Source organism: Leuciscus leuciscus (genome assembly GCF_965113295.1).
Source record: "Leuciscus leuciscus genome assembly, chromosome: 1".
NCBI lineage: Eukaryota > Metazoa > Chordata > Actinopteri > Cypriniformes > Leuciscidae > Leuciscus > Leuciscus leuciscus.
Genome location: NC_138725.1, coordinates 23,906,442 through 23,933,194, shown reverse-complemented (window position 1 = coordinate 23,933,194; position 26,753 = coordinate 23,906,442). Strand labels below are relative to the sequence as shown.

Below are 26,753 nucleotides of genomic sequence, written 5' to 3'. Positions count from 1 at the left end.
CTTAAATACGCAATTAGTATAAAACATTTTTTTATTTTTTTTTATAATGTTCTTCCAAATTAAATTGAACAAAATATCAACCTCTTTTATCATTTTTTACAGTTTTGGATAATAATATCCTTCCTTTTAATGAAAGATCTCTCATTAACAATGAGTTTATTTTTTGTTTAATTTTCCTAATAATTGGTGTAAAATTCAAATTATTTCTCTCTTTTTGATCTTTACAGATCTTAATACCTAAATAATCTACTATCTCCTTTACTGGAATACCAAGTATGTTATTATGATTACATGTTTTCAAAGGGAATAACAAACATTGTTTTAATGTTTAAACAAACTAGATACAGAAAAGAAAATATTAAGGCACTCAATAGCTTTTTTTATTTTTTATTTCAGGCCATGGTCTGTGTTACAAGAAAGAAAGGAAACGGTGAAATGGGACAGCCTTGTTGGATACCTCTATTGATTTTAAACATGAATGACGTTTCATATGATAACTTAATTGAGCAGTTACAGTCATTGTACAGAGTTTGAACAGCTTTTTTAAAGTATACTCCAAAACCAAAATAATCTAAGGTCTCTAACATACCTTTTACTCACGACATGCTAGCTGGCAACAAAGGATTCCATTCATTATGCTAAGCTAAGCTAGCGGCGGCGCTGCCAAACTAAAACAATGCATAGACAAAAATGACAAAGATGCATTTGCCCACCTATCTAAACTTAGGAAAGACAGTGAATAAGCCCTATTTAAAAAACGGTGGAGTGTTCCTTTAAAAGTGTTACGGCCTTCTTCTCCATTGTGAAGTTTCTGGTGGTCTTTCAGTTCATCTTCTGTAGTAAAGGACTTCTGCACTGAAACACACACTGCTGTGTCTTTTCTGCAGTAATATTATGAATGAATCTTCTCCTTTGTGTGCATCTTCAAGTGTTTCTTCAGGACTGATGCCCAATGAAACTGTTTACCGCACTGATCACAGTTAAATGGTCTTTCTTCAGAATGAGAAGCAGAAATTATTTCAGAGCGAAAGCCTCACTTCTTCCCAGTGTGAACTCTCATGTGACGCTTAAGAGTTATTTTGTGTCTGAAACTAGTTCCACACTGAACACACGTGTGGCTTTTCTCAAGTGTGGATTTTCATGTGACTCTTAAGGGATGCTGATTGCGTGAAACTCTTCCCACATTGATCACATGTAAATGGCTTCTCTCCGCTGTGGATCCTCTCATGTGTTTTCATAGTTGCTGACTGACTGAATCTCTTGCCGCAGTGTGAACACTTGTAAGGTTTTTCTCCAGTGTGGATCCTCTTATGTGTTTTCATAGTTGCTGACTGACTGAATCTCTTGTCACAGTGTGAACACTTGTAAGGTTTTTCTCCAGTGTGGATCCTCTCATGTGTTTTCAGATTTGCTAACAGACTGAATCTCTTGTCACAGTGTGAACACTTGTAAGGTTTTTCTCCAGTGTGGATCCTCTCATGTGTTTTCAGATTTGCTAACAGACTGAATCTCTTGTCACAGTGTGAACACTTGTAAGGTTTTTCTCCGCTGTGGATCTTCTCATGTGTTTTCAGAGTTGCTGACTGACTGAATCTCTTGTCACAGTGTGAACACTTGTAAGGCTTCTCTCCAGTGTGGATCCTCTCATGTGTTTTCAGAGGTGCTGATTGACTGAATCTCTTGTCACAGTGTGAACACTTGTAAGGTTTTTCTCCAGTGTGGATCCTCTCATGTGTTTTCAAATTTGCAAACAGGCTGAATCTCTTGTCACAGTGTGAACACTTATGAGGTTTTTCTCCAGTGTGAATTCTCTGGTGCAGTTTTAATTGTTCAGCTGTAATAAAAGTCTTTCCACACTCAAAGCACATGTACTCTCTCACATCAGTGTGAATTTTCTGATGTTTATGTAAATGACACCGCTGTGAAAAACTCTTTCCACACACAGAACATGAATGTGGCTTCTCCTTTGTATGAACTCTCAAGTGTGCCTTCAGGTTTGATGACACAACGAATGTTTTACCACATTGATCACACGTGAACAGTTTCTCTCCAGTGTGAACTCTCATGTGAACATCAAGATGTTGTTTTAATGTGAAACTGTTTCCACACTGAACACACATATGTGGCTTTTCTCCAGTGTGGATTCTCATGTGTTTCTTAAGGGATGATGTTTGTATGAAACTTTTTCCACACTGATCACATGTGTGTGGTTTCTCTCTAGTGTGGATCCTCAGGTGACGCTCATGATTATGTTTGGTTGTGAAACTCTTTCCACACTGAGTGCAGGTGAAAGATTTCTTGGCTCTTGTTTTCTTTAAAAATGTCTTTTTAGTCTTTGAGCGACTCAAAGATTTTTCTCCAGGTTTGACATGATGTTCCTCCACTTCACTCAGTTCTTCACTCTCCTCCTTCACTTCACTCAGTTCTTCACTCTCCTCCTTCACTTCACTCAGTTCTTCACTCTCCTCCTTCACTTCACTCAGTTCTTCACTCTCCTCCTTCACTTCACTCAGTTCTTCACTCTCCTCCTTCACTTCGCTCAGTTCTTCACTCTCCTCCTTCACTTCGCTCAGTTCTTCACTCTCCTCCTTCACTTCCATCAGGTCTGACATAAAAGAAAAAGGTTTAATTTAATTTTCAGCACATCAATAATTCGAAGAGACGAATATGAAAGTGAGCCGTGATATAATAGCAGAAAGTACTAGTAGACAACTGCTATAAAATATGATAATTCTGGTGTTGTTTTCATAAATGTGACCCTGGATCACAAAACCAGTCTTAAGTCGCACGGGTATATTTGTGGCAATAGCCAACAAAACATTGTATGGGTCAAAATTATCGATTTTTCTTTTATGCCAAAAATCATCAGGATATTAAGTAAGATCATGATCCATGAAGATATTTTGTAAATTTCCCACCTTTAATATATAAAAAATATATTTTTGTGAGTGGATGCAGCACAATCGCCTATAGAAATGAACAAATTTAAAGGCGATTTTCTCAATATTTCGATTTTTCTGCACCCTCAGTTTCCAGATTCTCAAATGGTTGTATCTAGGCCAAATATTGTCATATCCTAACAAACCTAATATCAATGGAAAGATTATGTATTCAGCTTTCAGATGATGTATAAATCTCAATTAAAAAAAAATTACACATAAGACTGATTTTGTGGTCCAGGGTCACAAATGAACATTGGTACATTGATATTTCAATTATTATTTTCAAGATATTTAAGGCACAAATAACGTTTCTGAAGTGAGAAATATTAAATTTATTTGATTAATTACACAATTATTTAATGTGATATTAACATTTCTACAATACTGCCAAGGGGTGTGCAATATTGAAATACAATTATCTCTCGATATTTGTTAGGAATTTTCCGATAACAATAATTAAAAACTATTTTGCTGAGTCTGTTTTGTTCGGTACAGGCCTGTCATGGATAAATAAATATGACAATTAAACCACCACTACGTGACGGCAAGTCCATGATAGAAATATGAAGATAAAGGACGAAAAAAGGGGCCCGATGTAATAGCAGAAAGTAGACACATTTTTTAAATGCAAGGTCAAACCAATTGTCCCAACGTCTGAATGCAATGGTGTGGTAGAAGGTTTCCTGCATGCTGTCTTTTTGGTGCACAAAGTAATTTAATTCAAATTCACATTGTCACGTAGAGTTTCCCACCGGCCACTTACGTTGATCTCCCGGTAACAAATGCCCAGTGTTGGGGAAAGTTACTTGTAAATGTAATGCATTACAATATATATATATACTAAAATAAGCATCATGTTTGTTTACACAGCGCACACAACACCTCCTCTAGGGGCGCAGTTTGTGGGGGTGATGGGGGGAGGTAACCCCCCTAATAACAAAACAAGCAACGAGAATGAGTGACGCGCCTGAATCACCGCTACTTAGCGCGCACTACAAAAGTGTGATAAGGTTTGTGTGAGTCGTTCCTATCGCGACGCAGATGATAAAATGTGCTATCTGAATTCTGTTGAGAATTTACCGCTTTAAAACACAAAGGAGAATGTCAAGCATGATGTGAAACAGCCACATAAACTAAAAAGACTCATTAAAAGAGGGGAAAACATCATCCTGCACCAACATAAATTTCCACAAAAATGTGTTCTGCTAATAATGACACGTATTAGCAAAAACATGGCTTTCAGATATTCCAAGAGATGACAGGAAATTAACATTTTCAATATAAGAAAATGTTAAGTAAAGGTAGTTTGACCTACCATAGCACTTTGCTTACAAAAAAAAAAAAAAAAATTTAACTGATACGTTAGTTTAGTCAAGTCACTTTTATTTATATAGTGCTTTTAGCAATAGGTGCATAAATAAAATAAAATACATTATTATCCTATGTAAACAAGTAAATGCTAACTAGGCTATTACTTAATTGTAGTTACTTTATCAATGCATGTGTGGATGATCATACCACATGTGTTGATGAACCCTCTGAACAAATAGGCAAACACAAATCAAAATATGCAACTAACACATAATAAACATAGAATTACAAAATAAACACAACTTACATTGAGCTGTAGAACCAATAAGGTTCTTCATAATAGGGTTTCTTGCATCCGGCTCAGTTGAGCAAACACTCAAAGCCATGACAGTAGCCGTTTCTCAATACCAAGTACGCAAAGTTCGGACTTGAGTCCTTGGTAGTTCGGACTTGTCAAGTTCGACTCAGGAGAACGAACTCCCGAGGACGGGAGGACGCAAGTCCGATAATTCTGCAAATGGAACAGCGGCGTACTTGATAGCCACTCAGCTCGCTCTGGCTATTCTGGATATCTCTTTATGTATATCTAGGCTACAAATAAAACTAAATATGTTATAAACCACGACTCTGCCTCTTTTCATTTTCATTAAAAAAAATCTTAAACATAATGGCCACACAAATGTGGTTCAGGCAACGCAATTGATTATCTTCACTGCATATTTATAACACGAAATATAAAGCACAGCCCTGCCTCTTTTTGTTTTCCTTTTAAAAATATGATACATAAAAAAAAAAACATTATAATATTGATCATTAAAACTAACATTTAGCAAAAAGAGACAGGGTTGTGTCATTTTATTTTATTATATATGTACATACAGTGAAGAAAAATATTTTATGTTTTAAATATATCAAATAAAATGATAACCTTTTTTGTGAAATGTCAGTTTTAATGATCAATAATAGCCATTATAAAAGTATAAGTAGCCTAAAGGTATAAGAAGCTATACAATAATAAAGCAAACGATTCAGTCAAACATAATTAAGTCAGCTCTCTAGGCTACAACGTTAAAGTTAAATAGACTAAATAAAGCTATGAAAATTCACTTTGCCCTCAGCTAAAACGTTTTGCCAGGGAACAAATGATAGATTAATGAGACAAATAAATACATAAATAAATCGCCCGCTAAATAAGACGATTTATATCTCATGTTAAACCACTAGACTAGAGACATCCGAGCCAGCGGCAAACGTCAGCAGCACTAGCCGAGGAAAGGCTGTTCTCGGCGGGGTACATGAGCGCCGAGTGTCCGATTGCCTGGATCTCACAACTCCGAAAATGTCAGATCAAATTTTCAAATACAGTAGGTGCTATCTTTATAAATAAACCAAAGATTTGAGCTTTAAACAACTACATTCTCGCCTGAAATACTCTTAAAACTACATTTCGTGACACAATTATAGCAGTATTTTTAAATTACGCGGGGTTTCTCCTCTGCTATTGACGCTTGCTGGTTGGTGTGAGATGCATTTAGGGATACCTGGCTGTCTCAAGTCCGCACAAGTCACCTCTCGATGCATCCTCGGTAAAAGGGGCGGATCAAGAACACATCCGGGGATTTGAACTGGACTTGGCTAGATGTGAACTTTGAATTGGAACAGTACATGGGCAGCGACTGATGACGTTTCACAAGTCCACAAGAACACAAGTACAGACAAGAACGCATATTGAGAAACGGCCAGTACCTCTCTAAACACTCTTACTTATCTCTCTTAAAAGGATAGCCCTTCCCGTAGAAACCTCCCTAGATCCCCCTTGAGGCGGGGAGTAGCATTACAGCACAAGAAATGGAACAGCCTTTCAGAACTGTTACAACTGTATGTAAAAAAATAAAATAAAAAAAAAGAGGCCAACCAGATATAAAATAAGTGTAAATAAGGGAGATAATTTGACCTGATGTTGACAATCTATATGAAAGTTTCTCCAACCTCCCTCTACTGAACATTTGTTGAAAATCTGTACCCATTTCATAGTTTAACTGTTTATCTAAATGTGATGAAGTGCTTGAATGTTTCTAACATGAATGTTCTTCAGCATCATGAATGAATGAAGAATAAACACCAACCTCTTTGTTCTTCAGGATCTTCAGTGTGTTTCATTCTGCAGGGTTCTGGATCACTCATGTTCTCACTGTCCTCTTTAATAAACTCAGTCTTTGCAGATTTCAGCTCTTCCTGATGCTCTGATGCTCGTCTTCACTTGTAGCTGATGGGAATTTACAGCATTTATTGGAGAATTACAGTGGGAGGAGCTTCACTGAAGATGAATTGCTGTGGGAGGAGCTTCACTGATGATGCAATTGCTGTGGGTGGAGCCTAACTGAAGATGAATTGCTGTGGGTGGAGCTTCACTGATGATGTAATTGCTGAGGTTTTTTAACTAAATGTTTTTTAACCGATCTGCCAAAAATCAGTAAATTAGGTTTTTTAACTAAATTACACATCTGTAAAAAAAACTGGATCACATGTAAACGGCTTCTCTCCGCTGTGGATCCTCTCATGTGTTTTCAGAGTTGCTGACTGACTGAATCTCTTATCGCAGTGTGTCTGTCTGTCTATCATAAAGTAACTGATGCTCATTCAATTCATAATTATTCTCCTTCTTCATTCAAAAATTGTTGTGGAGTCTGTCACTTCATTAAAAATCAATCTTGAGGTCTTGGGGTTTTGATGGCAGAAAATAAGCTTTGCTATCCAATAAATTATTTTATCTAACAAAGCCGAGAAGCTTTTGCTAAAGCAACTCCAGAGTCCAGTATCGAACATACACACCTCAAAGGTAATCAATACATACTATATACTTGTGTTTTAAACAGTGAAAATGAGACTAAGGGCTTCACCATATAAGAGCATTTCCATCCAGTCCAGTCGCATGCTTTGCTTCTCTAATGCTTCTGCCCTGAGCCAGATATACTAGCATGATGTCTTTGATAATATTCTCATAGATTTCACTTAATCCAGTTAATAATATTCTACAAAATGCAGAAATAAAGAAAAACATTAATATCTTAAGGTAAATTCTTCCAAATACAAATAATAATAAGAAAAACCGTTAAACTCAGAAATAAATGTACATATAGTAGCCAACAAATCCCCTCAGTCTGTTGACACCAATGAAATGAGCTTTAAGTGTCAATTTACAGGAGATCTGAAGACATCAGCATAATAAATGAGGTGAAAACAGGAACTATTGTCATGAAATAAAGAGGGTTTTCAGCAGATCTGTTAATATTGATGAGCCTCAGACTATCAACACTCATTCAACAAGCCATTCAGGATCATCAGCAGATCATCTCACTTTATTCTGAGGGTTTGCCGTTAGAAACACATTATTTGAGTCAGGATAGATGATAAAAGCCTGTAAAACTGCTCTATTGAAAGACAATACTGTTATTGCTCACAATATGCCATGGATAAAACACCAATAATACAAAAACATGAATGACACTCAGGTAAATAACTACACCATTATATGTCCATATTAATCTAAACATTGTTTGATTTTTCTCAAAGCTGCATTAATTAAAATACAATTATTAGATCATCATTAGATTCAGTTTAAATCTGATTTATAGTTACTGTTGAAGTTGCATTTCTCATAAATAGTAGAAGTTATTCATAGTTCTAGAGATCATTCTTCTTACAGTAACTTTGGTAACAGGGTTGATGAATACAGTCAATGCTACAGTTTGTGTCAAAACTGAGACAATGGATTGAGATTATTTTCTTGTCTTCCCATCATGCAGTAGAAAGAGCCCAGATGATGTCACTTCCTGACTGTTACACAATTTTAGAAATGCTCTGCTTTTAAAAGAGGAAAATCATGTCAGAAGTAACAGTTTAAGGCTGAAATAACCTCAGATACTTTGATCTTCTGAGATACGAACAACACAAACACACACAGGCTTCTGTTTCACAGCCCACAGAGTGAAGATGCAGTAAAGCTTTTTCCCTCCGTCCGTCCTTCTCATTCGTTCTTTCTCCCACTTCAGTCCCTTTACCCATTCTCCCATTCACTCAGTTCACTCTGAGTGATCAGAATTTGATCATTTGCCTCCATTTGGAGAATAATTATCCTGATCTGAGTACTTAAAGAAAGGCTGTGAAAGACTCAGTGTGATTTTGTAACATTAAATCTCTTCCATACACTGTATTTAGGGCTGCACAATTTTGGGGAAAATCTAATTGCAATTTTCTTTTTGGATTATTGTTTTTTTAATTTTTTTAATTTTAAACAAATTATTTTTATAAAGAACACCAGGTTTGTTGTGCTTGTTTGCATTTAACATATTAATATGACTAATAATAATTATGATGATTTATTATTATTTAAAACATTATACAAAATTATTATTCCAAATATTATTATTCTAATAACTTTAATTTATATGTAAAAGTTACAAAATAATAATAACTATAATATTTTTATTTTACAGAAAATCTTTAGTTACCGTTACCTGATAACTAGAGGCTGGAAGAGATTACCTAAAATCAGAATCTCAATTAATTTAACATTTTACCTCGATTTCGATTCATGAACGATTCCTGGATCTGGGCATCGTTACACTACATTCTTATGCATCGCTTTCTGACAGGACTTTTACAGGCTTTTCCCAAATCACTGAAGTGACGTCGATGTCCGGGTTAGCGGTAGCATTAGCCGTCATGCAAGTGTTATTTAAATAAACTCCTGATGTACTTACAAACTTTCCAGTGCCTCGTTTATTTGTACTACTGTAGAAGTTTGGTGCCATTCTGGGCATTATTAGTGGGGTAATTTACCAGAAACATCCTTGGATCCATTAGCGCCTGCACTAAGCCATATCTCTAAATAAGCTTTAACTTTTATAATCTTCAACCAAGGGAAAAAAGGTCATGGCGCAAAGGACCCTAGGTTGATTTTACTCCGAACCATCTCTTTAAATTAAAGTGACAACCATCAGTTAAAGGTGGGGTAAGCGATATTTGAAAAACGCTGTATGAAAGTTGGTCGGACCGACACAACAACAAACGTGTAGCCATTCAGCATTAGGGCTGTAGAGGGAGATTGGAAGAAAGACTAGAAAGAGAGATGGCTGAGAGACATTACAAAAGAGAAAAGCTCAGAGGAATATCACTGCAAAATGAAGGGTTATGATCCGGAAAGAGCTTTAGGACCCGCGTTAATATTAGAAAAGCTTTCCAGCGCTGGAGAGAGCGAAGCGGGAAGACACAGATTGCGTTTATTCCACTCCACACGTGAGTAACACTGGGTTTGAGTGTCACTGTTTGTCTGGAGCTGTCTGCAATGTTCACCGTTTAGCCACGAATATGAATCTCCAAAACCAATCCGTCTTTTAAAAACTGCCTAAGTTTGACAACGCTCTTCCTTTTAGCGAGGGACCCAGGAATTGAACACTAGTTGAGTGAAACGTACACATAATGCTAATAAAAAAATTGTTACATTTACATTACTTTTACTACTTTACTACTTTTAATACTTTACTACTTTTACTACTTTACTGCAAACAGTTGTTCTTATCTTGAACCAAATTCGCTTGAGTTTGTGTTTCTGGTGTCTCACGTAGGGTTGGGTGATGACTACCAATTTGGCATCAGACGGTGACTACAGTGAAACATCGCGATGGACGATGGTTACCTAACATTCTCATTTTCCTCTAGATATTTTCCTCTATATCTCATCAGCAATTTTGATTTTGCTGGCCCAACATCATGATGTATGGCATCCTCTATCGGCCCAACCCTATAGTCTCACGTTGAAATGCGCATGAATGGAAGTCAGTGGAAGGAAAAGTCTAGTGTGACCGGCCCTTAATAATTAAAAAGTTTTTATTGAAATAAAATAAATCTAATCTAAATGTTTGTCAAAATTATGACATTTCTATTTGTTTTTTGATGTATTAATATTAAATGAAAAAAATAGTGTCATTGATCAAAAATATTTGTTTTCACTACTATAATGTTTTAAAGATCGGTTTACCTCATTCATGTTAAGTTTCAGGAACGTATGAAACTTTTTTTTTTTTTTTTCATGTCAGACCTGATGGAAGTGGAGGAGGAGAGTGAAGAACTGAGTGAAGTGAAGGGGGAACATCATGTCAAACCTTTGAGTCGCTTAAAGACTAAAAAGACATTTTTAAAGAAAAGTAGAGCCAAGAAATCTACAACTTGCTCTCAGTGTGGAAAGACTTTCATAACCAATTATAATCTTTTGGTTCATATGAGAATCCACACCGGAGAGAAGCCGTTTAGATGTGATCAGTGTGGGAAGAGCTTTGCACAAAAATCAAATCTCACAGGGCACATGATGACTCGAGAGAAGCTGCATGCATGCAATCAATGTGGAAACTATTTCACATTCAGACATAATCTTTTTGTTCACATGAGAGTTCACACTGGAGAGAAGCCGTTCTCATGTGATCAATTTGGGAAAGGTTTCACAAGTTTGTAGTGGATCAAACCTGAAGACACACCTGAGAGTTCATATAAAAGAGAAGAGCAAGATCCACACCGGAGAGAAGCCGTTCAAGTGTGATCAATGTGACAAAACGTTTATTTGGGCATCAGACCTGAAGACACACCTGACAGTTCATATGAAGGAGAAGCCGCATTCATGTTCTGTGTGTGGAAAGAGTTTTTCACTGCTGCTATATTTACATATTTATATAAACATGAGAAAATTCACAATGATGTGAGAGAGTACGTGTGCTTTGAGCTTTTTACTTCAGCGGACAAAATCATAAAGAACCCAATCATACATGTTAATGTTTTGCATTGCTGTTTGATCACATGCGCGCTGAAGACAACAATCATTGGGAAACTGAAGAACTTTTCTAACAGCTTGTCAACAAAACATCCTATGTGAGATCATTAAGATATTTGTATTACATAAGCTTAATTTTACGACTTGGCACAAAATGACGTGAATGCACAAGCGACCTTGACTGTGCTTGTTAGAACGTGTAACCCCTGTTCTGGAAGCGCTATTTCCACAACAACACGCTGACACACGGCAACTTAACCCAGGGAATTCACAACGTTTTATTACAATAGTGTTCTCATTATAATGGCATGTATATGACAGTCCCAATTATAGTTATAAATGTGCATTGCTGTTTTGAGTTGCACATGCTAAAGATAAAGATGATCACCAGTACAATGAAGTTTTTACTGCATCGTTAATTAACTCAACCAAACACATCCTGTATTAGATTTATCTCATATATATATATATATATATATATATATATATATATATATATATATATATATATATATATATATATATATATCCTGTTTTTTTTGTTTTTTTGCTTTGACTGTTGGCTCACTATTCATTGTGTGTGTCGCGGATGAGGAACCCCGCATTCCAACAGTACCATCTAAGTTTGGGAATTTTCATGTCAGGCCTGCCGAGCCTGAGCTTCATGTCAGTCCTGCCAAGCCAGAGACAGTTCACGTCACTTCTATTTTTTCACTTGTGAAAATAAATTGCCACTTTTTGTTACTATCAAAATGTATAAAAACACAAACCATGTTTGATAATAATACCCATACATAGTTAACACTAACATCTGGAAATAACAATAAATAAATAAAAACTTCTCCCAAATTATGAATGATATGAAAACTGCTTACATTTACATATTTTGTTTATGTAATGTATGGTAACACTATACAATATACCAAAAATTCACTTTAAAATGAATAAAAAAAAAAAAAACTTCTCACCAAAGTATTCAACTGAACATCTTTATTTACTTTTTGTTGCCTCTCTTAACGCCTTTTCCAGTTGTTTTCTCATTTGCTTTCAACGCAACTTCAAAAGAAACTCCAGCCTTGCTGCTGTCAACCAAGTGCTCATTACCTACTTCTAGATTAACTTGTACTTTCATTACCTTTCCTCCAAAGCCAGACTCTAAAAATAATCAGAAGTTTAATGTGTGAACTGTTAACATGTTATTTCCCCTCTACACAGTTCATTACAAAACAAAAGGCTTGTACACTGTTAAATACAACACAATGTGCTGGAAATTAGCAAATGAGCACTGCGCTTGTCTGTAAATGTGACAGTGATGGTACTTGTGTGAAACTTAGCTAAACACTGAATAAAGTTGTATAAACTATAAACTTTGTGTTTATTCTAATTAACATAAACAAGTGTTCAAGCATTACATTTTCAGACAGTGCTTCTGTAAATTGTTCCATGCTTCCACTACTCACCACATCTTGGCTCTGGCTCAATTCTTCAAGCATCAAATCAGACATTTCTTCTGAAGATTGTTGCATACTTGATGTGTGAACCACAATGTCTCTCCCTTGTGATTCATAAGACTGATTTGCTGACTCAGTCACATCTTCAATTACAAAAGTGCTCATTTGATCACTCTTGTCCTGTACAGTGACAGTTGCACGAAGAACGGACCTCACTCTTGCTGTTTTGCGGTATGCTGCACATTGTGGACATCTTGTCATCTAAGTCTGGAAATTGACTGCAGGCAAAGGATGCAACTTCGGACATTGGTATTCTGCTTTGACCTCTGCCGTCACAACTTCTCCCTCTTGGACCATAGATTGGTCAATTACTACTGCAACATCACTTGTTAAATCAGGAACAACTGTTATAGAAGACTAGTAGACAAACAAGTGCAACCATCAAATTGGCGAATTGCAACTTCTTGATTGTGTACCACTTCCCTGATGTGGTGGGATTTTATGCACACAAAACAAGTGGAGTGGAAAAGACAGCCAGAAACTGGTGGCCCGCCCATATCCACGGAGGCGATGTGGGGGAAATTCCTCCTATCGACACTCGCTGATAAGCCTCAACAGGAGAGGACTCCCACCTGAACAAAACCCAGAAAAGGCCCAGAGTGAATTGCTAACCAAGTTTAGCTACAAAGCTAACTGAACAAAAGGAACACATGGCTCTCAACGCTCTCTCCAACAACATCGGCCCAACCAAAGCATCAACAGTTTGGCAATCTGAACTAAACTGACAAAACTACTAACCCAAGTTAACTACAAAACAATAGTCAAATTAGCCAAACTACAAATAAACAAACATATCAATGATAAGACAAAGAAAAACTAGACAAAACTTTAACCAACTATGACAAAATGTTAAAGTAAACTAAAATACTAAAGTAAGATTTTAGTACAATTAACTTTAACTTAAGGACTAGCCCCCACTTGTCACAGGCTGGCTCATGGCCTGTGGCAAAAATGAGGGGACACGAACAACAGGTATAGGCCAATCAAAAAGGTTCTTTATTGTAAACCAAAACCTATTCACTTTAAACAAAGAGAAAGGAATGAGGTGTGAGAATGTCATAATGTAAGGTGTATGTATAGAGAGAGAGAGAGAGAGAGAGAGAGAGAGAGCCCAGGTGGCTCCAATCACTATGGGAGGAGGGGCCATGACAAATTTTAAATAAACACACACACAAAAAAAAACTGAAATGATCAAGAACAGAGAAATGAACTGAATTAAGACATTTATTTTTGCTATGGTTAAATGTTCAGTGATATCTTCCAAAGATTTTCTAATTTTGCACATTGTTTAATTTTACATTTTAAACTTCCAAACACTATATTTTTTTCTCTATATACTGTAGTCTTGATATGGCAACTAGTAAATACGCATGTGTGGAAAGTTTTAAACCATGTGTGTTACAACTAGCCGCGCGTTAGTTTGTGCCCCGCTCACCCCCTATTTAAAAACATTATGATACTTATGACAACTTAAAACTACTTTGGTGAAAATAAATTCATCATACAATTCCAACTCCACTGGATTTTATCTTAGCTTCCAAAATATCTGGAATAATAAATATTGACAGAGAGATTGCATGATGCAATACGATGCCAAGTTGTTGGATTTGTATAAATAAATAAATAAAATAAACTATCTTCATCCCAGTCCCCCAAAATCAATACGAGGAACAAAATTGGAAAAACAAAACATGAGATGCTTTGTTAATGGTGCTTTATTTAAATAAAAAAAATAAAAATTAGAGCACAGTTAGGTATTGTCACAAACAATATTGAGGGAAAAAAACAAACATAATTGACTGATTTGAGCTTTGCTTTCAGCAGTCCTGCCCTGAAGTACAGGGATTACTATAGAGCACGTAGTGCACTGGAACTGCTTACTACTGTGGCACACACAATATTACACGACAACAGGCATTTTAATATCATTCTGCTTGTAGTGGCATCCTGCCAGTGTCATAGCCTGAAGCCCTGACTTTCTTACAGTAAATCTTAAGACTGAAAGTATAAGCCAGCAGCCCCTCGCGGACGACTGCTGGCCACATAAAACAGAAACAACACATCAAATAAAATCCAGGCCCGACCGCTCTCGATCTTCAAGATCGTCGCTCCTCCTTTATGCTTCCGCTCCTCCGTGAGAGATACGAGACCGGTGCGTCTCACAGGTGTCGTTCATCATTAATCACGCCACCGGCCTCGCGCCGCTCTCTCACGTCCCTCGACCTCGTCCTGCTCGCCACAATGATCAAAGATGCCCGTATCCTTTTGGTCTTTCATTCAAAAATTCACAAAAATATAACATTTCATTGAAGGTCAAGACTTGACAGTGGGGGGAAATAACATTATGAAATGGCACAATTATTGGCACCCCTAGAATTTGTTATGAGTGAAATATCTCTGAAGTATATTCCCATTAATATTAATTTTTTTTAGCACACCAGGTTGTGACTAGGAACATGAAATTGTCTAGCTAACGGTCCTGGACATCTTGTTCAGATACATGGATTCATGGATTCTAGCAATTAGCAACATATTAAAAAAATCTAATTCTGACTGCCTCTGCTAGAAATATTATAATGGGCCGTGGTTGGATCTTCCATCAGGACAACGGTCCAAAACAAACATCAAAATCAACACAAAAATGTGTCAATGAGCACACAATGAAGCTTCTTCCTTGACCTCCCCAGTCCCCTGACCTGAACCCCATAGAAAATGAGTACTGAAGAGGAGAAGCACCAACATGGATCTGGGAATCTAAAGGATCTGGAGAGATTTTGTATGGAGGAATGGTCTCTGATCTCTTGTCAGGTGTTCTCCAAACTCATCAGGCATTATAGGAGAAGACTCAGAGCTGTTATCTTGGCAATAGGAGGTTGCAAAAATAATTTAATAAAAGGGTGCCAATAATTATGGCCAACGTGTTTGGAGAAAAACATTTATGAAACATTTAACAATTATGTAACAATTAAAAACATTTAAAAACATATAATGTGATTAAAGCAGCACTCAGTAGCTTCGGGACTTCTTCGCTGTATTCTCGCTTTTTGCTCGCAGGTTTCTCTCTAGAGCTCCCCCCACAGCTTCGGAATAGATATTTGATAACACTGTCGTAAAAAAACTCGTTGGTGATTCTCAGACACCAGAGGCTATAGATCAACGACATCAAAGCAGATGGGACGTTCTTTAAAACATCTTCTTCATTCGGGTTCGGACAGCGTGAGGGAGCGCAATAATAACCGCATTTTAGCAGATTTCTTTTGGCCGTAAAGCAATTGTTTACATCGCGAGACCTGATATCACGCGAGACTTCCTGACGCAGCGGCCGGCGGTCCGCCGGCTCAAAGTTGCAAGTGCGTATTTTCCGCTCACGGGCACCAGGGGGGTGCGAAACGACCACCATTCAACCCGAAATAAGTAATATAACCATTCCAATGACTCCGAAGCTGTTCAGTTAAGGTAAAAAAAGTTACTTAGTTCAACTTTAACCCCCTACTTTCACTTATTTTACTTTAATGAAAGGTTAGATTTTTGCAATATTTTTGAATGAAAGATCAAAAGGATAAACTTTGATTATATTTATCAGGGGTGACAATAAATCTGTTATCGTTTGAACTTATTGCTCCGGTAATAATAAACTCTTGTTTAGGTTGTGAAACCTTACTGTATATGAAAGCCTATTCAACACCCAGAAGTGTTTACCTGTTGATATTATCCAAATAAACTTAAACTAGTGCTATTGACAACCATTTATTTAGGTTATTTTGCCAAGTCGACAGCTAATACATTTTTTTACTCATTTTAAAGGTTGGAAAGGAAAATAACAATCATGAACTGTGCTTTTCACCTCCATCACGAGAGGGTTCGAGAACATGACGTGAGAGGTGTGAGGAGTGATGCTGAGAGGTACGAATGTGATAATTCAAGTACTGGCAGATATGTACAGGGAAGTATAATGAATAAACACGTAGCAATGTGATCACATACATTTTTGTTTGGAATGTAGACGAGTGAATTAAAAATGAGTTGCGAAGCGTATATAAGGTGAGAACGAAGCCATTCATCATTTTTCTGAATACCGACAGGTGAATCAAATCGAAGAGGTACGGTAAGACCTTAACTACCGTATTCTGATTGATTTAATTTCTCATATCATATTCAATTTACTTATAATAAGGTTAAATTCTGTTAGCAGCATTGATTTACATTGTAATGATTTCTTGTTTGATTTAGATGATTATCTTGCTGGTAACTTTCCTTGCTGCTCTTCTGTGTCCCTGCGTCCACGGCCAAGTGGGTGAGTAACTCAAGTTCAACTTCATTTACTTGCATATCTAAAGTCCTATTAAAGGTACCATTGCATGGATTATTTTATTATTTTAGAATGTTTCCTGGGGGGCCCTTATAATGTTAGTATGTTTTTTAGATCAAAATTTGTTATAATTTAGAAATAAAAGGCATTTTTCCTAGCCTGATTTTAGCCTCTGATTTGAACACTCTGTTTGAAGGGGCGTGTCTGCCGTGAGACTTCAGTGTAAACGCCCACTGCTGTGATTGGCTGCTGTGATACTTCAGTGTAAACGCCCACTGCTGTGATTGGCTGCTGTGAGACTTCAGTGTAAGCCTGTTGATCACGTGAATGAAGATCTTATCATTGCAACGCAGTTTCTGCACTCTCACTAATGATTTCACCAATGCAAACATGATGTACGTACAGTAACAGCATCATTGATTTCATAATGAGTTTTGGCAAGTGTCCAGATAAACTCGCGCTGTGTGATTGTATGATTGACAGCTTGGGCGACTGGAAAGGGATTGTTGTTTGATCGCTATCTGTATATTAATCACAGTTTATTTTCATCCTACCAAGAGAAACGATGTGAAGTTGATCGTTTAGTCACTGGCTTGATTTACTGATGCATAAACAGTATTGAACGACTTTGAGAGAAAGATTATCTGTCTGAACTTGAACAATTACACATCAGAAATTCACATAACCCACTGGTTCTTCGGCTGCGCAGTTCCGCCTGGCCTTGAACATGGGCTGGCATATGCACATTTTTGGAGGCGTACATATTAATGATCCCGACTGTTGCGTCACAGTCGGTGTTATGTGGAGATTCGCCTATTTTTCAGGGGTGTTTTTCAAAAACGAGATTTAAATAAGAAGGAGAAAACAATGGTGTTTGAGACGAGTATGTCATGTCCATGTACTGAACTCTTGTTATTGAACTATGCCGAGATAAATTCAATTTCAAATTCTAGGGCACCTTTAAAATAGGCACTTAAGGCCCTTGAAACTTTTTTTATGGAAGTTCTGCAGTTTCATTGGTTATATTTATTAATGCTTTCATTTAAACCTAAACAGAATGGTGCTATCACGAGCCAACATGCAGTAAGTGTGATTTATTATATTATAAAATATTCCACTGCATAAAAGTGAATGTAAATGTTAATATGAATCTTATTATAAAATGTTATATATTTAAAACTTGTTCTGAAGTAATCTTTTTTTTTTACCCCTAATTTGTAATAGATTTCACAACCTGGCCCCAAATTGCTCCACAATCCTGCAATGGATCCAGGCAATCTCCCATTAATATCGTGACTGCAAGTGTTCAGGGAAATCCTAACCTGACCTCATTTAACTTCACTGGTTTTGATGACAACTCCACCTTCATGTCAATCATCAATACAGGCGAATCTGGTAAGGAGCACTGGGAACCTTGATTTTATTTATTTTTTATCATCATTATAGGATTGGTTTGTCTTTACAAAATATAGTTGCTACGTTTATTTAGCAGATTTATTCAAAGTGGCTTCTGAATGAGGAATATAGGTTACCAACAAAAGCGATCAATCCTTAAAAGACGGTAACATGAGTAGTTTCACATTAAAAAGCTCCAGAAAAGTATACAAAACCGAGATCTGGGTAATAAACTGTTAGACAACAGAAGATACAATTTATTTGATTCCTCTTTTTATTCATACCATGAGACTCACTGACTACATAGAGGCACCTTAAAGGGGTCCTTTTATGCCCTTTTATGAAGTCTTGATTTTGTTTTTGGGGTGTACTAGAATATGCTTCCATGCTTGATTGATTTACAGCTCCTGTCTCCCCAGTCTGGTTGAACACGCTATTTTCGATGAAGCCCCTCCTTCCGCAATACGAAATGCGTTGTAATTGGTTAGAACATTTATAATTTCACCCCCCTTCCTATCCACGAGCTGTACTCAGATGTAAATATTAACAGTGGGGTCAATTTCAAACCATTTTGAGCCCGATTCAGACCCTGACAATGTTAATGAACAAGAGGATTGTGCTGAATGGATTTCACAGGACGTTTCAGAGTGGTATGTTTTTTTGTTGTTGTAATTTTCTTATAGATACAATGTTTTTTCATATTTGTCGGAAAAACTATGGTAATACAAACAGTAATCGATCACAAAATCATAGAGAATATTCCTAAGAGGCGGTGAACAGTCTTACAAAAAGCAAGAGCTTACAAAAGCTACAGTAAACACTACGTCAGTACTGTAATGTTAGTTAGCAGGCTAGCGGAGGCAAAGCTTTGCCCTTCTTTTACATCACATGTGTCAAACTCAAGGCCCGCGGGCCAAATCCGGCCCGCCACATTATTTTATGTGGCCCGCGAGAGCATATGGGTGTCTTAAAATTAGGAATGCAATAAAATTTAGGCTGCCGAAAATTTTCGGCCGAAAATAACATTTTCGTTTTTTGGCCGAAATATACTAAAAAGCCGCCGCGCCCCTCCGTGTTCGGCGATGGTTTGACTCTGGCTCAGCGTGTTTTATGACTTTGCGTGCGAGTCCGCTTCCGAAGATGCATAACTTCGTTCCGTTCCCCTCGGTTCCGCAGTGTGTGTGCGCTCACTGCGCTGTGCTCTCCGCTCCGTGTCCACAGCGCGTTCTGCTCAATGTTCCACAAGCAACCTCCGTGTGTGTGTGTGAGTGTTGCGAGTTCTGCTCACTCTCATTGGAAAGGCAAAGTCCGCTTAAAAAACGTGCCGACATGAAATTTCTCTGGACTTGTTTCTTTTTGCAATAGTAGGCCTACTACTCTGCTGTAACATGGTGTATAGCCGTGCTGGGCAACACTGGTAAAATTACACGAATCACGATCCTCTCGTTCACTGGTCCTCTCCCTGATCTGCTCCTGCTCTGACAAAAATAGCTTTGTAGTACTATAGGCCTACTTTATTTCGACAATTGGTAAAAAAAAATTCTGTTAAATCTGATTCTGCTGCATAGAACTGATTAAAGAATAATATATTGATATTTTATATTATTTTAAAATAGGTACCAGTATTAGCCTTTTCACCATTTGTATCACCCCTCTTGTCTGTGTTTGCACCACTTGCATCATTAAGCCAGTAGGTGGCGACAAGTGACTGTCTTTAGGAGTGAACAATTGAACTTTAAACTGATTAGTTTTAAAAAGATTGCACTGGTTTTTGATTGAAATGTAACATCTATGCAAAATAATCCTTGAAAGATTTCTCATTTAAGGCCATTCCCGTTTGGAATATGTGTATTGTCAACAATAAGCAGAAACATTCTGCATTTCCATTTTGTAGTGTGGATCATTCATTGCAACATTTATCCTCATTCTCATTTTTAAGAATCTGTTATCTTGACAAATAATTTATGCTACTGCCCACTGCCCAAAAAAATTTGGCCTTTAAACACCTTAAAATGCACATATGTAGGTCAGAGAAATCCAAATTTTATCAGGGGAGCATGCCCCCGAACCCCCCTAACTACCTCACATTTGAATACGCATGACTGTGTGGTAATGTGTGCTGGTGTGGCTAGTACAGTGCCAGGGCTGAATTTTGAGCCAGTTTGCCCCTGCATATATACAATAATACAATATTATCTGTATCAAATTATTATTACCCAGCTCCTGATGTTTCGGGCTCATCCCCTGATGTTTTTAAAACCTAGAAACACCCCTGCAAATGCATATACAATATTTGTAACTTAAATAAGTAATAATCAAATAAAGAGACAATATATTAACATTTTAAAAGTCTTACAGTTACAACCGGCCCTTTGAGGGCAGCCATAATGCTGAAGTGGCCCTCAGTGAAAATGAGTTTGACACCCCTGTTTTACATCATAGCTATCATAGCAACTACATAAAGCTTACAATTGGAACTGTAATAAGACATACTTGGGAATGGCTACGTCTTTCAGGAGAAGTTTTTGTGCGAATAGCCAGCATTTTACTCTCTTCTGGAAGCTTTTCTCCATGTGCAGCGCACAGACAAACATTGAGGTTATAATGTTCAGAAACAGTGCTAAAAAAAAAAAGTAACCTCTCTAAGTTTGTCTGCTTTAGGACAAACTTTTTCAGGCTACAACAAACTCTTCCTCTTCTCTAAAGCAGCCCAACATGGCCTCACCCTCTTTGTTGCATGTTCCCAGGGACAGTTTTTATGTAAATTTTAGGGTTTGTGATGTCACCAACCTGGGAAGAAGCTTGTTGTAGTCCCTACAAGCCGTTTGTTGTAGTTTCTGTAAAAGAAAATATCTCCATTTGCATTGAACTCTGAGCGTTGCAACTTTGCAGATGTTGTTTATGCTCAAACAGCTCACTAGTTTAAAGGGTCATGAAACCCTAAACCAAATTTTCTGAGATTTTAACAGACTGTGTTGAACACCATTGAAGACAATGTTAGCATCTGTTAGATTTAATAGTCGGGCGAAAATGGTTACATTTTAGAGATTTTTCTTCACAGGCTGAGGTGGCAGAGCACTGTAGTAATTTGATGACTCAACTGTGTCTCATAATTGTGAGACTGAGTATTCTTATCCTATGAGAAGACACTGTCTCTTAATTTAATGACACCACGTGGATCTTTCCAATGACAGACATGTCAAAGTGTGATATCGCGTAGTAAACGAGAGTAAACGAGTGTTTGTTTTCGTGGTGCAAAAGTTCCAGTGAGTTGCATATCTTTCCCTGCGATGCTGCCAGGTCTAGACTCTGCAGTTTGACATGTCTGTCATACCACACCCATCCCTTCTTCTCAGCCCATTTAAGTTGCATTTTTCAAAAAGATTGTGAGCTAGACTTGAGCTGGTTTCATGACCCTTTAAAAAGTGAAATCATAATCAAGGACCCCTTTACATTTGCAAAAGAGGTATCCACCTTATTTTCCAATGCAGAAGTAAGGTGTTTTCTGTGAATGTGCGAGACTTCCGATTTATTAGCCGCTTTAAGGAAATAATATACCTGTAGGCCTATATCAAAGTTCAGTAAACTGTAAAGCTGTTTGCTACAAACCAGCGTGTTTATAATTAAGACAATTCTTTAAAATAATATGATAAGAAATATCAGTTTGCAATATCAAGCAGCATAACGATCTGTTTTGTGCAGCTAAAAAGGGGTGAATGAGACCGGAAGCAGCTGATATATTAAAATTACAATTAAAAATGTCCGCGTCTGTTCTTAACTGAAAAATAAGGTGGATGGGGCGCAGATCAGTGATGCCAGGGATTAAAGTTCTCCGTCGCTACGACAGATTTCTGTTAATTGCAGTGAGTCTACGACGAATTTCCATCAATTGCAGGGTTCCCACCTTATGTCTTAAATTCACTTTTCATAATTTTAAGGCCGTAAATATGCTTACATTTCTCAAATAGTGTAATAAATGTCTTAATTTCAGTTTGAATAGGTCTTAAATTAAGGAAAGATGGGGTGTATTCACCCTGCTGAGGGGTGTGTGATCAAAGCCTGGAGTGGAGCGAAAGCACGTTCCTCTCTGCACTCTAAGCGTTCTGTAATCACTCCACTCTGATTCCACTCCGGGTTTTCCATTCCCGCTTACGGAAAAACTGCTCCGTGTTACTCTAATATGTTTTTGTTTTTTTTATATCATGAACGTCTGAATTTATAATACTATATGTAACATTTATAATACTATATGTAACGGTTTGGAAAGTATTCTACATGTTTAATAAATATAATTACACAAAAAATTACTGCTCTTATAGAGAGAAATGCACATTTTATACGGATTACATAAGAGAGTAGTCTGTTTCTATTCGTTTTGACATTTCAAGCTTTCTAGGCATCCAGGCGCAGGTCCACCATCTGATCTGGATATGGCCTGGATCCAGCTCCGGCTGACTTCAGGAAACCTCGGAATAAACAGAAAGACTAACATTAGCATAAATGCCATTCTTCTTATGATGTAACGAGTACATCAGGTGTTACAGGAAGTGTCCCCGGTTCCATCTGACCTAATTCTTGCAGCCTAATAATCATTTGACTGATTTGAATAATAGAAATGTATAAAGTTCTTTATGAATGCCAGGTAAAAGAGATGCGTTTTTAGTCTAGATTTAAACTGACAGAGTGTGTCTGCTTCCCGGACAATATTAGGAAGACTGTATATTAGGACTCTTATTCTGGCTGTACTGAAGACGAAGTGGTTTGATCCATCAGATGAAAGGGGCGTTTTGGCGCCGCCCACATGTGCGAACGAAATATCAATGCCATAGACCGATTTGTAAACCACAAACAAAAAATGAGAAATCGAGACGAAATCTCATTTTCCGTTTATTAAACTAAATGAAAAAACGAATATAGGAGCTGTTTTTTCATTTCTCGTTGTTCCATTCCAAATAGGAAATGAAATGATCAGATGATACACGGACCTAACCACGGTCTGATGCGATACTGTAGTAGACGGTTGCATAGTTAAGATTTTCTCTCTAATATTATCAATCTTGTAAGTAAAGAAGTTCATAAGGTCATTAACTGCTGTGCTGTTTGGAAACGTCCGGTGTTGGAGCTTTATTTTTCGTTAATTTTGCCACCGTTTCGAATAAATACCTAGGTTGTGTTTGTTTTCTTCTAAAAGTGTTGAAAAATAAGCAGATCTAGCAATCGTGCTCTCTCTCCACGAAATGATTAAATAATAAAAGATTAAATAATAATCTGAGATATCATCACAGTCTTGTAAAAGCATTAGATTGAAAACATTGAAATTTCATAAAGTGTGTAAATAGAAACGCGGTTCAAAATGGCCTTTCTTTAAATGCAAATGTTATTTGAGTATTTCATTTGTGAAGGTAAAGCATGTACTCACTATACTCATTACAAGAAGAAGAAAAAACTGCTCTCAAACTTTGTGTGTGACAGGCTGTGGAAAGGGGTTTGGCCGAGGAAAAATTATCAGTCAAAAGATTTTTTTGGGGGCTTTCACCCCTGAGCACATGTATTGTATTGCATGTCCTGGACCTTGGATCTAATATGTCCATTGTCTTCACAGTGATGGTCAAACTGGATGATCAAAAAATAGCAGTGCAAGGAGGTGATCTTCCAGGTCTATACAACACTATACAATTCCATCTCCACTGGGGTAACGGCAGCTCCTCGCCTGGATCCGAACACACTGTGGATGGCAAACGATACTTAATGGAGGTATGAATAAACTTTCCCTGCACATGCACTTCATTATCCCAAATGCATTATCTTTATCCGTCTGATTCTGTTTCTCAGCTGCACATTCTGAATGTCCATTCAAAATACAATAGGAGTATGGCAGCTGCTCTTGCTGCTAATGACAGCACAGGATTGGCTGTTCTTGGTTTCTTTATTGAGGTGAGCAAGACCACGTTTATTATATCCAGAGGGAAGCGGAAACCTTAAAGTATATTCATGGCTTAGTTGTATGCTCATGTGTATGTATTTTTATTTAACCAACAGGGAACCAATGAACAAAACAAAACAAAAAGTTGGGATATCCTAACATCCTTTTTGACAAATATCTCTTCTTCAGGTAAATAAATAGTTGGTTGTTGATCGTCTTCATGTCGTTCCCCATTAAAACGCATTTTGAAGAATGTTTTTGCAACCCGTGGGGTACAAAACAACAATGGCATTCAGGCACAAATCATAGAGAAATGCCTTCTTTTGTTTTCCACAGAAAAAAATAAAGCCATAAAGGGTTTGGAACAACAATGTTGACAGATTTTTAATTTTTGAGTAGTGAGCCAGATCGGCGTCAGACTTCACTCAATTCTGTGAAAGCGATGTTTGCCATGTGATCTTGAACTTCGAACTATCTTTGGGTTCGTACTTTGGTTAACGATATGTATTGCAAATATTATCTCAGTTTGATAGTCTTCACTGATTCAGCGTTAAGTGTTTGAGTCTTGTGTTAAGTGCAACATCAGACATTATCAGAGCCCAAATTCGTGTAGTATTTGTTCTTGATTAGCCAAAGTTACGAGCGTAGTGTGTTTGTGGTCTTGCCACTTGATCATGTTTGTTTTGTTAATTACCTAATTCTGAATTTACTACTTGTTTACTTGTTTGTGCCACTTTCTAATTCTGTCGATTGGTGTTCTTGCAGCAATTTGCAAACATCTAGAGTTATATTTTCATTGTTAGTTAGGTTAAGAGTGATCACCACTTTTTATACTTTTGGTTTTAGTTAGCGTAGTTAATGTAAAGAGTTGAATATGCTGAAGATTTTGGTTTTGTTTCTAAAATTTCTAGTTAGTTTTGTGGTTTTGAATATATATATTTTTTTATCATCTCTTCTTCAATTTGGTGACACTTGTTTTGTTTGTATTCTATTTTATTTATATTGTTTTGTAACTTGTTCACACTGCGTTTTGTTCTGATAAATTGTACTCAGTACTGCACCTTATTCTTTTTTATCGGTTGTTTCTGTTTATTGCACATGCTGCAGCAATTATATCTCATTTAAATGTTATGCAATCATACCTCTAACATCAAGCACGTAACAATTTTTTTATCAGTATGAAGAGTCTTGCAATTCACACCATTAAAAATATGGTATATTTTGTTAATTTCTCTTCACCGATATGATTTAACAACAAATTAGCACAAAACTAAAGACAGCCATGTAGTTTCCTTACACCCTCTTGACATTTTTGTGTATTTAGGTCATAAAACCATAGACATCATGAATAAAATCACAATGGACAGTCTGCTTGAAGGGGTGAACAGGACTAAATATTACCGGTACCGAGGCTCTCTTACCATACCCAACTGCACTGAAGCTGTGATCTGGACTGTGTTCAAAGATCCCATCAAAGTCAGTCAGGACTTGGTAAGTCAAGGCAACTCTATAGTAGAGTAATCCATAAAAAATCATATTCGTCTATTACTGGATGGCAACATTCTTCACATTCTGAGTTAAAACCTAAAAGTCACACAGTTGAATTTATTCCTCCAAACAGATCAGCCGCTTCAGCACAACTACCTTTTTCAAATTAAGCCCTTTAGTTCTGATGACCAACAACTTCAGAGGAGTTCAGCCCTTGAATGGCAGAGTTGTGACATCACAGGAGGTACCTTCATCAGCGGCCACACCCACTATATCTATCATCACAGTTCTTCTCTTGTCAAGTTGGCTGTAAAAATTACATTTGTGTTTTTGTGCACACCAATATGAGCTTGTGATGTCTCTTGTGCATTATATGTCAGCTTTTGTCACTTGTATCATCTTATCTTGATGACACTTGACTGTTTGTAATTCTAGCCATTGTATTTTTAAACGCCTAATTTGCTATCTGTCACAATAACATGAGGCCTAGAGTTTTTAAAATCCAAAATAGACTGCTAATGTTTTATATGAAACTTAAGGTATCTGTAATTATATTCAACATTAGATGATTCTGTAGTATTTAAGAAGATTTATGTTTTAAATGTCTAAAGCCTGATAGCTATGACAGACCTGTTATTAAAATTAAATCAATAAATGTTTGCTGTTTAATAACAAAATGTCTCCCAATCAAAATGCTTGTGTGTGTGTGTGTGTGTGTGTGTGTGTGTGTGTGTGTGTGTGTGTGTGTGTGTGTGTGTGTGTGTGTGTGTGTGTGTGTGTGTGTGTGTGTGTGTGTGTGTGTGTGTGTGTGTGTGTGTGTGTGTGTGTGTGTGTGTGTGTGTGCGTGTGCGTGCGCGTGCGTGCGTGTGTACTACCATTTGAAGGGATAGTTCACCCAAACATGAAAATTCTGTCATCATTTACTCAACCTCAAGTTGTTCCAAACCTGTAAGACTTTCGTTCATCTTCAGTACACAAATGAAGATATTTTTCATGAAATCTGAGAGATTTCTGTCCCTCCATTTACAGCCTATGAAACAACATTTTGATG

General features: G+C 37.1%; 2 protein-coding genes across 3 annotated transcripts in view; one reads left to right on the top strand and one right to left on the bottom strand.

Annotated features, from left to right (window-relative positions):
• The window catches only part of LOC309501625 (uncharacterized protein), a 78,918-nt gene that overhangs the window by 27,139 nt on the left and 25,026 nt on the right, over nt 1-26,753 (bottom strand). Inside the window, exon 1 of one of the 2 annotated variants that reach the window (XM_082173765.1) lies at nt 6,380-6,630. The exons of the other annotated variant lie outside the window; for it this stretch is intronic. Within the exon in view, the coding sequence (XP_082029891.1) occupies nt 6,380-6,437 (58 nt within the window). The 5' untranslated portion in view covers nt 6,438-6,630. Of the gene's footprint in view, nt 1-6,379; nt 6,631-26,753 lie in introns of those variants that run through there. 2 annotated transcript variants of the gene reach the window in all.
• On the top strand, nt 17,916-25,750 carry LOC309508605 (carbonic anhydrase 4-like). The gene is made up of 6 exons (XM_082183157.1): nt 17,916-17,979; nt 18,121-18,291; nt 23,894-24,045; nt 24,124-24,225; nt 24,331-24,403; nt 25,539-25,750. The coding sequence occupies exons 2-6, from the start codon at nt 18,264-18,266 to the stop codon at nt 25,733-25,735; spliced, it is 552 nt and encodes a 183-aa protein (XP_082039283.1). The 5' UTR covers nt 17,916-17,979; nt 18,121-18,263; the 3' UTR covers nt 25,736-25,750.